Source organism: Schistocerca piceifrons, chromosome 3 (assembly GCF_021461385.2).
Source record: "Schistocerca piceifrons isolate TAMUIC-IGC-003096 chromosome 3, iqSchPice1.1, whole genome shotgun sequence".
Classification (NCBI taxonomy): Eukaryota; Metazoa; Arthropoda; class Insecta; order Orthoptera; family Acrididae; genus Schistocerca; species Schistocerca piceifrons.
Window position 1 is genome coordinate 106,818,527 of NC_060140.1, and position 17,150 is coordinate 106,835,676.

The 17,150-nt window shown below is 39.4% G+C and overlaps 1 protein-coding gene across 1 annotated transcript in view; it reads right to left on the minus strand.

Moving 5' to 3' along the window:
- Positions 1-17,150, minus strand: part of LOC124787810 (translocation protein SEC62) — a 99,437-nt gene that overhangs the window by 29,766 nt on the left and 52,521 nt on the right. Inside the window, exons 4-5 of the mRNA XM_047254737.1 lie at positions 8,597-8,795; positions 736-923 (exon numbers count right to left, since the gene is read on the minus strand). Coding sequence (XP_047110693.1) covers positions 736-923; positions 8,597-8,795 — 387 coding nt within the window. The remainder of the gene's footprint in view (positions 1-735; positions 924-8,596; positions 8,796-17,150) is intronic.

Genomic DNA, 17,150 nt, shown 5'->3' on the forward strand with positions numbered 1-17,150 from the left:
AGAATAAAATATACCTTCAATTACTACTTAATCAGAATCATTTTTCCCGCAACCTAGAAACTTGGCCTTATCAATCCACTACCAAAGAAGAACACCGTCACTCTGACTAGCACCCCATTTGTATCCTTCTGGTGCTGCCGAAGGACTCGAGTTTATAGTCCATGACCAGTTTAATGACTACTTATTTAAAAATAACCTTTTCAATGAACATCAATACATAGCTGATGAAAAAGACTACTGCATGGTAGCCCAGTATGACGCTATAAAAAAAAAGAAACCTGACAATTCTTTCAGTAAATGAAATATAGTGTTGTGGGCTCATTATTTTCATGCACGCTAGATAGACAGTACTCTGTGAACATTATGCTACTTTGATTCATTGCTTTGTCCTGTATCAGTGCAGTGAACCATGCAAATATGCTATTTCTACATCATGTTGTCAGTGGTGATCATTCTTCATTTTCCAACAGAGTTTTGCAAAAGAACATATTGTATGAAAGTTTTAAAGTTACTAGTAAATGTAATCAATAAAATGTTTAGGCAACATATTTTCAACGTTTCATTGATTGTTATGACAACTAAATTCAATCACCATAAGTCAAAAATGGCTATGTGCTACATAACTAAACATTCATAAAAGTAAGAAAATTTGTTAGCTGTGTCCCATTAGAAACTAAATAATTTTCTGCTTCTCAGCAAATTTCAAATTAAGTCTTTTAATGAAAAATTGTGTACCTTACAGATGGTGGCCACAAAGGAAATAAGCAGATAGCAATAGCACCAAGCACTAGCAATGTGCCAAAAAACCAGTAATACACTGGAATCGGGTCATAGATCCAAACATATGCATCCAATCCATCAACAAAGAGCTGGTCTAAGTGCATTTCAAGGCGGATCTTTCTCTTCTTTTTTTCTTTGTCCTCCTAGAAGAGAGGCAATATTAATGAAGTAGCTTAATAATTCATAACAAATTTGCAATTTCCACCTAGAAATATGGTACAATCTTTGATTCTGAACAAATACATCCTGCAAAAACTATATCTGGTTGTAAATGTTCCACAAATACTAACCCCAAAAACTTCAGGAAAGTACAACAAAGGTGTTCAAATGAAACAATAATATAAAAAATCTACCCAAATAGCGAATAAATATACTCTGTTTACTTGCTCACCCAGATCACAGGTTTTTATGAGACCAACAGAAGCATTTGGAGCGAAGGAAAGTTGCTACTCACCATTTAGCGGAGATCCTGAGCCGCAATAGGCACAATTAAAAGATTCACACAAACATAGCTTTTTGCCATTAAGGCCTTTGTCAGCAGTAGACACACACACATGCGCATACACACACTCACGCAAGCTCAACTAGCACACACATCTGCAGTCTCAGAAAGCTGAAACTACACTGCGAGCAGCAGCACCAGTGCATGATGGGAGTGGCGACTGGGTGGGGGTAAGGAGGAGGCTGGGGCGGGGAGGGGAAGGGATAGTATGGTGGGTGTGGCGGACAGTTAAAGTGTTGCAGTTTAGACGGAGGGTAGGAGAGAAGGTGCAGAGGGGGGAGGGGGTAAGCAGCGGAAAGGAGAGAAATAAAAATAAAAGAAATTAAAAGACTGGGTGTGGCAGCGAAATGACGGCTGTGTAGTGTTGGAATGGGAACAGGAAGAGGGCTGGATGAGTGAGGACTGTGACTAACGAAGGTTGAGGCCAGGAGGGTTACGGGAGCGTAGGATGTATTGCAGGGAAAGTTCTCACCTGTGCAATTCAGAAAAGCTAGCGTTGGTGGGAAGGATGGGAAGGATCCATATGGCACAGGCTGTGAAGCAGTCATTGAGATGAGGGGTATCATGTTTGTCAGCGTATTCAGCTATGGGTGGTCCACTTGTTTTTTGGCCACAGTTTGCTGGTGGCTGTTCATGTGGTCAGACAGCTTGTTGGTTGTCATGCCTACATAGAATGCAGCACAGTTGTTGTAGCTTAGCTTGTAGATCACATGACTGGTTTCACAGGTAGCCCTGCCTTTGATGTGATAGGTAATGTTAGTGACCGGACAGGAGTAGGTGGTGGTAGGAGGATGTACCTAGATAGGATAGGATAGAACTAGATAGGATAGATATAGATGCAAGACCTGTCCAATACATCCTCGTCTGAGTGGGGCACAATAACGTGTGGTGTGCCTCAAGGTTCCGTTTTTGGCCCACTGCTATTCCTCATCTTTATTAATGATCTTCCTCTTTGTTCCGAGACAAACAGCAAATTTACCCTGTTCGCTGATGATACCACAATTCTAATCGATGATTTGATAGATCACAATCTTGAACAAACTGCAAATACTGTTTTTAATGACATCTTAAATTGGTTCTCCTCAAATAGTCTCTCACTCAATGGAAATAAAACTCATTATATGAGGTTCCATACATCACAAAGTAATCTCGATGAAATTAACATAAAATGCAGAGATCAACCAATATAGAAAGTTGAAGATACAAAATTCCTGGGTGCTTATATAGACAGCAAATGTAATTGGTCAGTTCACATTCTTCATCTATGTAAAAAACTTAGCTCGGCGACATTTGCATTACGGGTAATTTCTTCAGTGACTGAAGTTGACGCCATTATGGTTGCCTACTTCCACCCACTGATGTCATATGCTATCATATTCTGGGGGAACCAACCACTTGCAAAAAAAGTTTTCACCGTCTAAAAAAAAGCAATCAGAACAATGTGTGGGGTCCATCACAGACACTCTTGCAGGCACTTCTTTCTTTTTCTGTTAAATGGTCGTTATGTTATCTAGCTGACATTGTATCTATTACTGTATTTATAGTATGTCTTACTTAAACTATGTACAATTTCGCATTGAATTGCCCTTGTATTTATTGTAAGTTTAAACTGAAACCTGTACAATTTGATACGTTCCATATCCTTGTGGTTGACTCACTAACTGGATCTATGGTACATGAAATAAATAAATAAATAAACAAATAGTCTTACAAAGAAGTTCTGAATGTTTTTTCCAAAAAACTGTTTTGAATAACTAGTGCAACAAACCACACATAAGTGAAATATTTCAGCCCTCATAACTACAAAAATGGTTGACCTTACAAAACTGCTCAATTTTATACTGCAGGTCACTTCTCTTTACATTCAAACAACTGATTTCAGGCCAGTTGCACATCTTTAGATCATTTGTTACAGTTACGGAGTAGTTTGTCAATATGGAACTCTCAAAAGTTACTCTGTGACGGTAACAAACAATATGAAGATGGGCAACTGGTCTGAAACCGGTTATTTGAAAATAAAGAGAAGTGATCTATAGACTGAAGTCAGGCAGTTTTGTAATTAAATAAGGATTGCGGACTCTCCCTGATGATGAAACTGTCTAGTTGCTAGGACAATTTTTAAGCTGCAAAGAGCAAATAAACAGTTGTTAGCATTCTATCTAGACAATGAATGGATGTCACTTAGTTCCAATATGATGGACATAGTAGAATTATGGTCAAAGTTAAAACTAATTCTAAATCACACATGCTGAGCAAGTGGATTATGGATGGAAAAGTCCTGCCATGGTTTAACAACAACATTTGGAAAATGCTTACAAAATAGATTGTTGCCGTTCCAGATCATAAAAGAATGCAGAGATGTCAACACGTAAAAGTTAGTTGAAACTCATGCATGTATAAACAGGACAATTTCACAAAGCATACAACAACTTCCACAGTGGCATCTTAGCGAATGATCTTGCTGAGAACCGAAGAAAATTCTGGTCCTATGTAAAATCCCTTAATGGGTCGAAGGCTTCTATACAGTGAGTCATCGACCTGTGTGACGTGACAATGGAAGACAGCAACAAGAAAGCAAAAATTTTAATTTTTGCATTTTAAATATAATTAATGCAGAAGGATTGTAAAGATAAACCCAGATTTGACCACCACACAAACTCTCTTACGGAGAACATAGCAAAAGGCATTCCTGCCAATGGAAAGCAGCTAAAAAAGTTGAAAACAGGAAAGTTGCCAAGTTCAGATGGAAACAGAGAACTCTTTGGCACTGGGCCCATATTTAGATGGAACGTATTGTGACTCTCTCAACCAGCAGGAAGTCTCAAGCAACTGGAAAGAATTACAGGTGACTTCCGAATACATGAAGGGTAAAATGATGGAACCACAAAGTAACAGATCAATATCCTTAATGTCAGTTTACTCCAGAATTCTTGAGTATATTCTCAATCCAAATACAATAAATTCCCTTGAGAAATAACAGACTCTAACCACAAATCAACACGCACTTCGAAATCACTGCTTGTGTGAAACTCAACTTGCCCCTTTCTTGCAAGATATCCTGTGAACCATGGATGAAGGGCAACAGGCAGATTCCGTGTTCCTAGGCTTCCAGAAAGCATTTGACACAGTGTCACAGTGCAAACTATTAATCAAGGTCACAGCACACAGAATTGGTTTTCAGATATGTGAGCAGCTGGAAGGTTTTTTTAAGTAGTAGAACACAGGGCATGTCCTGGACAGCGAGTGTTACAGAAGACAATGGTATCATCAGGCATGCCCCAGGGAAGTGGGATAGAAATACTCTTGTTCTCTACATACAGGGTGAAGTGAGATTCACACACTTGGGCTTTGCAGTGCAGCTCCTCACATGCCAGTGATAAAAAAAAAAACGTCTCTCGCAAAATTTCATCTAATGAGTACATCCAGCAGAAAAAAGGACGTTAAAGAGTGGCAATCTGGCAACACTGTAATCATGTTTATGGTAACTACCTCTGTCGGCATATATTAGTCATGCTGTACAGTTGGTGCAGTGGATAGAGTTTTGGGTTAGCAAGCAGGAGATCAAGGGTTCTATCCTGGGTTGGGGAGCATTCTTTTTTTTTATTTGCTAATTTCATTCTGACAGTTCATAAAAACATCTCATTCTGACATTTCTTAGGTCACATGTATCTTAAATTTACAACATTTTGTAATGCTGAACAAATATGTGGTCAGACAAATAAGAAACAGACAGTTGAAACAAATGACATGTCATAGGACAGAATAACTACAAAAACAGTATCAATTTCGAGATGCTAAAGATGATAGGACAGTTAAAATAACACATCTACTTGTCATACTACAGTACAGTACCACTCAGATGTAGCGCATTAGCAACCAGTGGCAATAATAATGTTCATACTAATAGCCACATGACCTTCACAACAGAATATGTTGCCCTCAGAGCAACAGATCCCCAAAGTGACCTCCCTGCACGCCCAACCATTGTGCTACCCGCCGGATCATACAGCACTGGACCATATGCAGCACAGCTGTGTCCACAGCAACAAGAGCAGCATGAACACGCGCTACCAATTCTTTCACAATTGCCGGTGGAGTAGAGTACACGTGCTCCTTCAGGTGTCGCCACAGGAAGAAATCGAGTTCATTTAGGTCCTGTGAACGAGATGGTCATACAACTGGACCTCCATGCCCCAGCCATTACGCTGGAAATTTTCTGTCCTAATACTGTCGCACATTAATTCCAGAGTGTGGAGGTGCACCATCATGTTGGAACCATATCCTCTGCTGAACATGTAGTAGAACATCTTCCAGGGCATCAGGCAGATAGTTTGAGAGGGATGCATGATACCTTCGTGTAGTCAACCGGTAAGGCAACATGTAGGGGTCCAAACACCTGTCCCCCTATATTCTAGCCCAGACGTTTATACCAAAGCGAACTTGATATCCTAGGTCGTGGGTGATGTGAGGGTTAACCTCACACCAATAGTGGGTATTCTGCATATTGAAGACACTGTCATGAGTGAATGTTGCTTCATCCAACCATATAACAGTGTTCACGAAGTCATTGTTGGCTTCCTGTTGTTGTTGGATCCATTGCATCTGCTAAACGGTGATCTGCAGGATGCAGATGTTGTGTGAAAGCATAATAATAGGGGTGCAGCCCATGCTTGTGCAGTACGTTAACGACCATGCATTGCGAAACATGCAGCTGAATTGTTATGCTACGTGTACTTTGCTGAGGTTCTTGGTGTATGACCTCCAGAATAGCTTCCTCAGTGACTGAAGTATGGCGAGTCCATGGACGACCTCCGTCACGCGATGGTGGAAGGAGAGAACCTGACTCCCAAATGTGCAGCTCCAGACGACTAAACGCATTTTTATCTGGATTGCAGGATGAGGATATCTAGCAGTATATTCACGAGCGGCAACACCAGCCCAGTTATCAGATGCACCAAGAGACCAGAACCATATCCACATACTCACCATTTGTGTATGCCATGCATCTGTCACACTGGTTTAGAGGTTTGCAAGGAAAAAAATTGATACATGTATGCATGTACATTGGAGTCCGTCACGGGTGCATTACTCCGCTCACAACTAGTCCCTGTCTGGTGGACAGCGCATACAAGTATAAACACGCCGTCAGTCCTGTGCACTGTTCCACCTAACGCGCATTACCCCTCTGACACATATTGTTCTGCATGATTCATCATGACATTGCTCATTGTGAAATGTTCGGTTTCGAATTACACTGTTTCCCTAACAGCAATAGACGTGATGCTTCCGAACTCATATTGAAATAATAATAATAATAATAATAATAATAATAATAATAATGCATTGAGATACATATTAAACAGCATGTGGTTACCAGCCTCAATGTTGAAAGGCATAATTAGTGGAACCATGGTGACAACACATACAAATAGTAACCGAGTTTGGACATTATTTACAAAACGCATTGCCAATCCTACTGGTAATGTAAGGTCTTAACAAAATGTAATGGTCCTGAACGAGTCAAGAATAATATTTGGTACTACTCTATATGGGACAATTGGAGGAGGGTACAAAGAAAACAGGTTTCGCAACTAGTAGATGAAGTGGTGCAAATAAATTCATGCCCACTACATGGAAAGGGCTTCTTTCAAAGGTGACTAATCTTCCATTTCTACGATTGTAGAGTGTAAGAGCAAATGTTTTCTAAAGGACACGCTGCAATCGCTGTTGACAATTACGGTGCCAGATACCGTACCACCTGGACTACATTTACAAAGTAAAAAACATATGTCTCAACCCAGGATCGAGCCATTGACCTCCTGCATGCTAACCCAAAACTCTACCCACTGCACCAACTGTACAGCACAACTAATATGTGCTGACAGAGGTGGTTACAATGTTGCCAGACTGCCACTCTTTAACGTCCTTTTTCTACCGGATGTACTCACTGGACGAAATTTTGTGAGAGACATTTTTTTATAGGTGGCATATGAGAAGTTGCGCTGTGAAGCCCGAGTGCACGAAGTTTGCTTAACCCTGAATATTAATGATCTGATGGATAGTTTGAGCACAATTTGTGATCTGCTGATGAAGCTATAGAGAAGAATAGTATCGTCTTTGAGTGATTAAAAGAGAATAAAGCATGACTTGGACTGAATTTGGAATTGGTTTGATGAATGGCAGCTTGCTCTAAATGTCAAAAAATTAAAATTAATTGACATCGGTAAGAAGAAAAAATAAAAAAACAATCCTTTAAGGTTCAAAGAGGACAAGGAGGAGGATATTAGTGTTTAATGTTCTGTTGGCATCAAAGTCATCAGAGGCAGAACACACGCTCAGATTCGGGAAGGATGGAGAAGGGAAGCAGCTGTCCCCCTTTGAAGGAACCATCCTGGCATTTGCCTTAAGTGGTTTAGGGAAATTGTGGAAAACCCAAATCAGGATCACCAGATGCAGGTTTAAACCACTGTCCTCCCGAATGTGAGTCCAGTATGCTAACCACTGCTTGTTTATGATGTTCAAATATGATATCAGTGTCATGCTACTTGATACAGTCATATTGGTGCATCTAGGTGTAATTTTGTAAAGCCACATAAAGTGGAGCAAGTACTTAAGTTCAGTTGTAGGGAAGGCGAATGGTTGACTTCTGTTTATCTATAAAAGAGACCACATACAGAGCACTTGTGTGAACACTGGTACATACCAACAACATGTGAGTCTTAAGAAAATGTCCTGTGAACACAAATCCTTGGAGGTAAGAAGATATTCTTTTGGCTAAATTTTATTGAGAAAGTTTACAGAACTGGCATTTGCAACCGACTACAGAACAATGCTATTGCCAGCAACACACATCTTGCCTAAGGACTGCAAAGATAAAGGCTCATGTGCAAGCATATAGACAGCGTTTTTTTGTTGGTTCACTTATGAGTGGAACATTAAATGGAATGACTAGCATTGGTACAAGGTATGTTCTGGCATAAACAGCATGGTGGCTTGCACAGTACATATGTAGATGTAAATGTGAAACATAACATAAAATGGATTCGTTCACATCCATGTCTCCTTAATCCACAATTTTGGGGGCTACCTAAGTTTTTAGCTTTCAGATATGTCTAACACCAGTGTTTCCAAATACAAGACAATAAAGTTTTCTTTTTCTTTTTATAAGTAGTGTACAATAACTCATCATGAGAGGCTTTTCCTTACAGGTGAAACTGGTATGTTTTCTCTGTATGAGTAATGTTGTTGTTACTAAATCATAAATTTCTGCTCATATCATTAGCATGTAAGATTTAAAATAACCGGAGATGTTACCTGAGAAGCAGACTTTTCATCCCTTTTTTCTCCTTCAGCATGACTACTTTCAGCATCCTCACATTTTTCATCATCCTTTTTACGCTTATCATCACCATCTTTCTTACGATCTTTGTCCTTTTTTTTCAATTTTGCTTTCAGTTCTTGTTCACTTACTGGGATCTTCTTGGCTCGGTGAAAGAACTTATGCCTCAACATTCTAAAATTTTGAAGTTTAAAAATTAATAACAACACAATATCCTAGGCGAAAGACAAACAATGTATGAGGAAAGCAATTCACTTACAGTACAGATGGAGCATAGAAGACAAGCAAATAAGAAGGAATACAGCAGCTTAGCTTGCATTTTAATTCCCCCAAATCAGAGCACACACATATCATATAAGAACGGTTTATTATGTTATGGACCCATTTATCTTCTAATAAATGTTTCAAAATCTAGAGGAACACACCGGGAGACAAAAGATAAGGTGCCAAGTTTATCTTCTATGTTGCAATATTCTCAAGATTTCATGCAATTGTGAGTAGGGTAGGAGACAGTAAACTCACTTTTCTGTATGATCTTGAGGATACATTAAAGAAAAGCCAAGAGCAGCTGAGTTAGTCTTCAATTCATATATGATGGAATGTAGTTGGAGAGCCATTTAAAATATTATAATGACTCAAAAACGTAGAGGATTAGATTGGTCTTTGGTCTCAAAAGACTGTTATATTCTCTGTAACTGATCAATGTTTCAACTGTTGAACAGTCACATGCGAGATCCTACTTGCAGACCAACATTTGCCAATTCATAAACTGATAGGCTGCCTCTCTAACTGCCTAAAGAACTTTTTATCTCCAGCATCAGCAACATGGAGAACCACGTATTTGACATGACCTGTTTCGGCCTAGATGCCTCCTTGATGTCTGAATAATAAATGGTTCTGATGAGTATTCTTTTTGGTAATTTAATTTTTTTTTTCTTTCAGGGAGGCGGGGAGGGGGGGGGGGGGGTTGAAATGAATATAATGATTTAACTTCTCACTGAACAGAATTTACAAAGGCAGGGAAACAGAAGATAGTTATGAAGGTATTGTAATAAAATAAAAGAAATCAGAGTTCATATGGAAGGATTTAAGATATCATTTTTCCCAAGTGCTGCTCAAGAGTGGAACAGCAGCCAAACAGCATGTCAGCGGTTTGATGAACCCTCTGCCAGGCACTCGAGTATCAATTGAAGAGTAGTCATGTAGGGGGGCAAGAAAGAACTATACTTTCTGAGACACCATGAAATTGTCAGAAAATCGGCATCAATTCCATAAATAAATTGGCGTATACCCATGCCACATTATGTGCTTCAATGTCGTTGATAAAAAGAACATAGGGCTATGTGTCTGAGGTGAATGGGGAAGAATAACCACAGAAAACTAATTGTAGGAACAGCAGATGCCAGAAAACATCTACACAAAGAGTCATAAAATATATAATTTGTACATTAAGAAAGTACATTTTGTTCAATCGACTGTTGTTTATTGTCTGTCACTCCAGGACCCTTGCCCAACAGGATTAAGGAGAAGATCCAAAGAAAAGGTCTGTTTCATACCAGGTCTGTCTGCTCAGCATGAGTGTTCCAGAGATTTTTGGCCAACTTTAGCAGCAGGTTATGAAAAAGGAGTTGTGGACCAGACAGAAGTTACTATTAAAAGTCTGAAAAATTACTATTGGAATTCTGAGAGTACATATCACAAAAAATGTCAAGCAATGTATTACTTTCCCGCACATATGAGTGCTACCCAGAAAGTAATCTCCATTTGGCTACAAGGTGAAAATTGGAACCCACAAGGAAAACTTATGAGAAAAATCTTAAAACTACACTTTTGTATTACTTTTCTACACAATCACTGCTCATATTCAGGCCTTTATCATATATCTTAATACGCTGACCAATTCCCTCTACATTAAATTCTGTACCCGAGATTGTAGCCACCCTGTGACAGCATCCTGAACTTCCTTATCAACCTGCAAGCATTGCGAACCAATCCACTTTTCATGTGGATGAAGAGGTAGAAATCGTTTGGGGAGCCAATGCTCAGTGGTAGGACAGGATTTCAAAAACTTCCCATTTGAAATGTTGAACAATGTTTGTGATTAGGGGCACAGTGTGGCCATGCATTGTCATGCAAGAACACAACACCAATGGTCAAGAGTCACTTGTTCTAAATGCCTCATCTTATTTTTTTCAATTTTCTTAATGTCTCACAGTAGGATTCAGAATTAATCATCCTTCAGTTTTGTAAAAGCTACAAACAAAATTCCTTTGGTGTCCCTAATGAAAATGGTCATAACCTTTCTAACTGACAGAGGGTGTTGATTTTTCAAGGTGGTTTCAACCCTCACCAATGACTGCTGTTTCATCTCTGTGTTAACACCAATCAAGATTCTATTCAGTAGCCATAACTGCATCATAACAAAAAGTAAGTCTGTAAAAGCTGTCATTCATTTAATATTGAGTTTCTCAGAAAGGGGCTTTCGGATCTAATGAGCACCAAACTTGTTATATCCCAACTGTTTAGTCATGATCACTCCGAGACATCTGTGAGAAATTGTCTAGAAATTGGGATCTCACCAAATGCTGGTTTTCATTAGTTTTCTGAAATAGTTCATTACAGAACTACATACGGACAGTCACTTCTGTCATCATAATGAACATTCGTCCTCCCACTTTTAAACAAACACCACCACTGATCACACTGTACTCACTAATCACACGTGGTCTATATACAACACAAAACTCGTGAAGAATGTCAGTAACAATGAACTTTATTGCCACTAAATGCCATATTATATGGATTTCACATCTTGTAGGATTTTCAGTCGCAACACTTGTTTTATCAGCATCTTTAGGTAAATAAGGAGCGGAGTGGCTTTTTTGCTATCACAAGCCCACTGATGAACTGCATGAGTCAGTGTAGCAACTGTTCACGTTCCCCATTATTTCCCATGCAACTTTAAAAAGGCATTTCTCAGTATCCCTAGTATAAAACAAAATGATCATGATGATAAAAATAGATAATTTGAATTTATGCAAAGTTTATTTTTTCCCATTTAACATTTGATTTGCAAATGAAACAATAGGCATGGGGGCAGAGGGTTGTGGGAGTATATAACATTGATACCCTATGTATCCTGTGTGAGACACCATTGTAAGATGGCTTGCAAAGTATGAATATAGATAAAACTGTATGTGTAACAATTTGGAGGCTGTCATCTCGCTTTAGGGAGAGCTTTGGCATTGATATGTTCTTGTGGTTGGGGGTGATGTAACCAGAAATGGCACACGCAGTCAGGCAGCAGATACCAGATTATATGCAGAAGGGAACAATTTAGGAGAGTTACACGAGTTTTTCACAGACCCCAACTCCAACTTAAGTTGTGTCCAAACAGTTTAATCTTAATGGTGGAGTAAGCACAGGCATTTTAGAATGTTTACAATATGTTCCTTTTAAACAAATTTAAGGAGATTTTGACAGTATCAAAATTGTTTCACATAGGTCCTGCACACATTAATGCTTCAATCTGAAAGCCTGTTTAGTAGAGAGGCTTTATTTGATGGTCTTCTTTTCTATCCAAGTATTTATGACATATACGTGAAAACACACACACTTGCAGGTACATGTGACGCTGAGGGCTTTATATGACAGAATTTGAGTTGAAAAACCTCTCTCTTGAACATTTGTTTGTCACATAAGAGCAAATGAAAATTTAAAAGTTAGTGATTTCTCAGCCTCACACAATTTTTTTGTTTCAGAGTATACCATCTGCCTCATAGCATATGTTGAGTAGCCCCCTCTCTTTCTAATTATTACACAGTCTATTTCCAGACTTGATAACTACCATAAAAGTTAACACAAACATATGCAAATATTATATTTCTATTTCATGTCCAACTTTGCCACATTGTCCTCTGACTGACTCTCCCTTATATGACATTGCAGTATGTTCACAGCTCTGATACTTGTGGTACCCATTAAGTTGGAGCTGTACGACTTCACCTTATGAGAAAATTTACATTAATACGTTCAGGAAACAGTGGCAAAGTAAACATTAACATAAATTCAGCATTTTTCTGCAATTGGTCATTTGCAGTCTTTACCATACCCTGACATAACATAATGCTGTGCATCCAGAATTAGTGATAGGTGAGCCTGCGCAGCACCAGATGTAGCTTACTAGCCCAGCAAAGTGACAGCAATGTTGCTGACCAAGGACACTGAGCATGTGGGCCAGCAGAGACAAAGTATGTCCTTGGCCAATGCATACGGTGGAATTGCTAGGAGTTTGCCATTCAAGACTGTTCCTGATAGCTGTTGCTTGGTGATGCCAGACAGCATTTCAATATCCTATCAATACAGAGCTGTTATACTTTCACCACTATAGATAGTATTTGATACTCGAAAACACTGCTCGACTCAGAAAGACATACAAATTGTCTAAAACAAAAGCACTTCTCACTCGATAAAAAAAATGAGTCACAACACAATGCTGTGCAACCAGAATTAGTGATAGGTGGGCTTGACCAATGGCAGACGTACTGTGTTTTAACATTTACTTTGAATACTAATAACTTTCACAGAAAATAAAAATTGGCCAGGAGCGAGTAGGACTCGCCCACTCAGGATTCTGTACAAACTTAATTATATGTAAGGACAGTTCATCCATGATCGTACAAGAATTTTTTGCCTCTTGTCAACATTGACACTGGCAAAATATCAGCCCTGGGAATTCCAAGATTTTCAAGAATGTTTTAATTTTAATTTTGAACTCAGATAATAAACGACAAAAGAAACATTTTTTCATGTGATATAATTACAAATTATGAAAAGGAATGTTGCCACTCACCATATGGCGGAGATGCTGAGTAGCAGATAGGCACAACAAAAAGACTGTCGCAAACAAAGCTTTCGGCCCATAAGGCCTTCGTCAAAAATACACACACACACACACACACACACACACACACACACACACACACACACACAAACTGCAGTCACATCCATCCTGGATTTTCCATTGTTTGATAAGTACAAATTAAAATTTTTCCCATTTTTTTCTTTACTTGTACTGCAATACTTTGCTTCTCACCAAACTGCATGATTCAAGGTCAATGAGAAGTACCCTATGGATTGTAACGAGTCAGTTTTCAAGTATCAAATTGTTTGATATAAATGGCTCTATCTACATATTACATTGACTCAGAAGCTACCGCCAAGGGGCCATAAACCTTCGTATGTGACATAAATTCTAACAGGGGTATTAACAGACAGACGGCAGATGGATAGCTGGATAACAAATGACAATTTTTTTTTTTGTGGTGTAACACCAAATCCACAATTTTCCAACTTTCTTATGTACTTGTACTGTGAATCCATGCTTCTTGCCAAATTTCAGTATTCTAGGCAAGTGTAAAGTACCGTAAAGGTTTTGATGAGTGAGTTTGCATGTACGAAAATACCTGACATATGTGGTCATATCTTTTGACTGCAATGACTTAGAAGCTTAGATTTATTACACCACCAAAAGACCTCAGTGTGAGACATGAAGTGTCACCTTGATACATACTCCCATTCCCTAAACAAAGGTGTCTTAACTAATAGATGGGCGGAAAAGACTGTCAATTAAAATGACAAATTTTTATTCCTGTGATATCATTACAAATTAACAATTTTTGGAGTTCTTCCTTTAGTTGTACCACAAAACCTAGCTTTTTGTCAAATTTCATGACTTTAGCTCAATGGGAAGTGCCCATGCATTTTGATGAGTGAGTTTGTGAGCATCAAAATATGTGACATAAATGGTCCTATGTTTCGATTGCGTAGACTTAGAGGCTTAAATTTTTTACACCACCAAGGGACTACAGATCTTAGTATGTGACATAAATTTCTACTTGATACATCAACTCATTCCTGATACAAAAATAGGTTTTTAACATAGGATGGAAGGACAGGCAGATGCACGGACAGACAACACAGTGATCCTATAAGGGTTCTGTTTTTATGAACTGAGATACAGAACCCAAAAAATATCACAGCTGCAGCCAAGACATAATCTGACGACACACTTCATGTGACAACAAATGACAAAATTCTAAAATTTAGTGGATGTAATTGTAATTAGAGCTACATAACAGAATTTGGAGTAAACTAACTACAAATCACAACTGGAAATTACATAATGCCATAGACAATAGTAAAAGTCAATGTTGTTTATCTATCAAGAAACTGAGTGAAACCTATTTCCTAGGATTAATTAAATTTCAAGTCTTGGATACAACTAATGTGAACATTCAGTTTAAATTTGGTGACAAATCGTCATCATCGTTGGCAAAAGCAGGAAAAATTCCTTTGGATATGAATAGGCTCATGCTTAGTTTTGATGATGTATTTTAATGTAATCAAATAATAGTAACTTATCATAAGAGAAATTTAATAAATGATTACTGAATCCAAGCAATAAATGTAAACACCACCAGGTTCTGTATCAGCTTATGTGGCTTTGGAAATGGCATTATGGTTTTAATGTAGGTTACAAGATGGAGTTTTTAACTTCATTTCCCTGTATTTAGTTAGCCAAAGAAAGGGATTTGGGGGCAGAGTGGGATACGTCAGAATGAACACAGTGTGTGAACCATGGGTCACTCGAATGGAATTTGCATATTATTTGCATCAATAAAACATTCTCGGGTTTCAAGCCGCGTCAAGTGGTTTACTGTCCATGAACTTTCGGCAGAGATCTCCTCTGCCATTGTCAAGTGGATAACTGTTGTGTGGTTGTCATTGCTGTGCTTATATAGCCGTGCCGTTGCTCATGATGTCACTGGTGCTCGGTCCCGCACCATGTATGGAAATATTTTGACTGCACGAGTGCCAGGCCCGCTTCAACTCCCTCAACACCCCGGATCCCACGCTGTACTCAGCTGCACTCCACCATCTCTATTGAAGGTGTTGTCAGAAATTCTAATCTCTATGGACTCGTTTATCACGCTATCCCAGAAGCCATTAGTCCGTTTAGTAATAGATGTCTCATCGAATGCAATTCAGTGTCCATTTTCCAGAGTATGTTCTGCTACAGCTGACTTTTCGGGATAGCGCAGGCAGTAATGCCTTTCATGTTCTGTGCGGCGCTGTTCAATAGTGCGAACAGTCTGGTCGACATAGAACTATCAACATCCACACGGTATCTTGTAAATACCTGGCGTTCTGAGGCCTACATCGTCTTTCACAGATTTCGTTAGTTGCCGAATCTTTGCCGGAGGCCTGAAGATTGTGTCTATTTTCTGCCTCTTCAGGAGCCGACTAATCTTCCCTGTTCTCGGACCGCAAAACGGTAACAATGCAATCTGCTTGGTGGCTTCGTCAGAGGTTTTCTTCCTTTGAGCCTTGGATGACACTGCTTGTGAGATCAGTTTGTTGTTACAACCGTTTTCCTTAAAAACTTTGCGTAAGTGGCTCAATTCTCTCGGCAAGTTACCAGCATATGAGACGGTTTCAGCTTGATGTACTAAGGTCCTCAGAACTGAGTGTTTCTATGTTGGGTGATGGAAGTTGGTGGCATGTAGATACCGATCCGTGAAGATGGGCTTGTTCTAAACGCTATGGCCTAGAGACCCATTGGGTTAATGGCGGACAAGCATGTCCAAGAACGGCAGGAAACCCTCCTTCTCTACTTCCATTGTGAAGTCAATGTGGTCGTGGATGCTGTTGAGGTGCTCCAGGAACTCTTCCAACTTTTCTTGTCCATGGGGCAAATGACGAAGGTATCGTCGATGTAGCGACAAAAGCAGCTCGGCTTTACAGGAGCCGTGTCCAAGGCGATGTCTTCGAAATGCTCCATAAAGAGGTTGGCTACTACTGGAGCTAATGGACCTCCCATCGCCACACCTTCAGTTTGGTTAAAATATTCTCCATCATGTATAAAATATGACATCGTCATAGTGTGCTTAAATAAATCCACGATGGTGTCATCAAAGAGCTGGGACAGCACATCAATGGAGTTTGTGATGGAGACACAAGTGAATAAAGAAACCATGCTCTGGAAAACGGACACTAAATTGCATTCGATGAGACGTCTATTATAAACGGACTAATGGCTTCTGGGAGAGTGTGATAAACGAATTCTTAGAGATTAGAATTTCTGACAACACCTTCAATAGAGATGGTGGATTGCAGCTGAGTACAGCATGGGATCCGCTGTTGAGGGAGTTGAAGCGCGCCCGCGGTCGCGCAGCCAAAACATTACCATCTATGGTGCGGGACCGAGCACCAGTGACATCACAAGCGACGGCGCAGCTATGTAAGTATGGCAATGACAACCACACGTCACTCATCCACTTGACAATGGCAGAGGAGATCTCTGCTGAAAGCTCGTCGGCAGTAAACCACTTGATGCGGCTTGAAACCCGAGAATGTTTTATTAACAGATATCACCGCGAAAGCATGCATTTGTACATTATTTGCATTGGTAGGTACAGTAGAAGTTACTGAGAAACATACTGGGTGGCTGGAATAGTGAAATGTTGA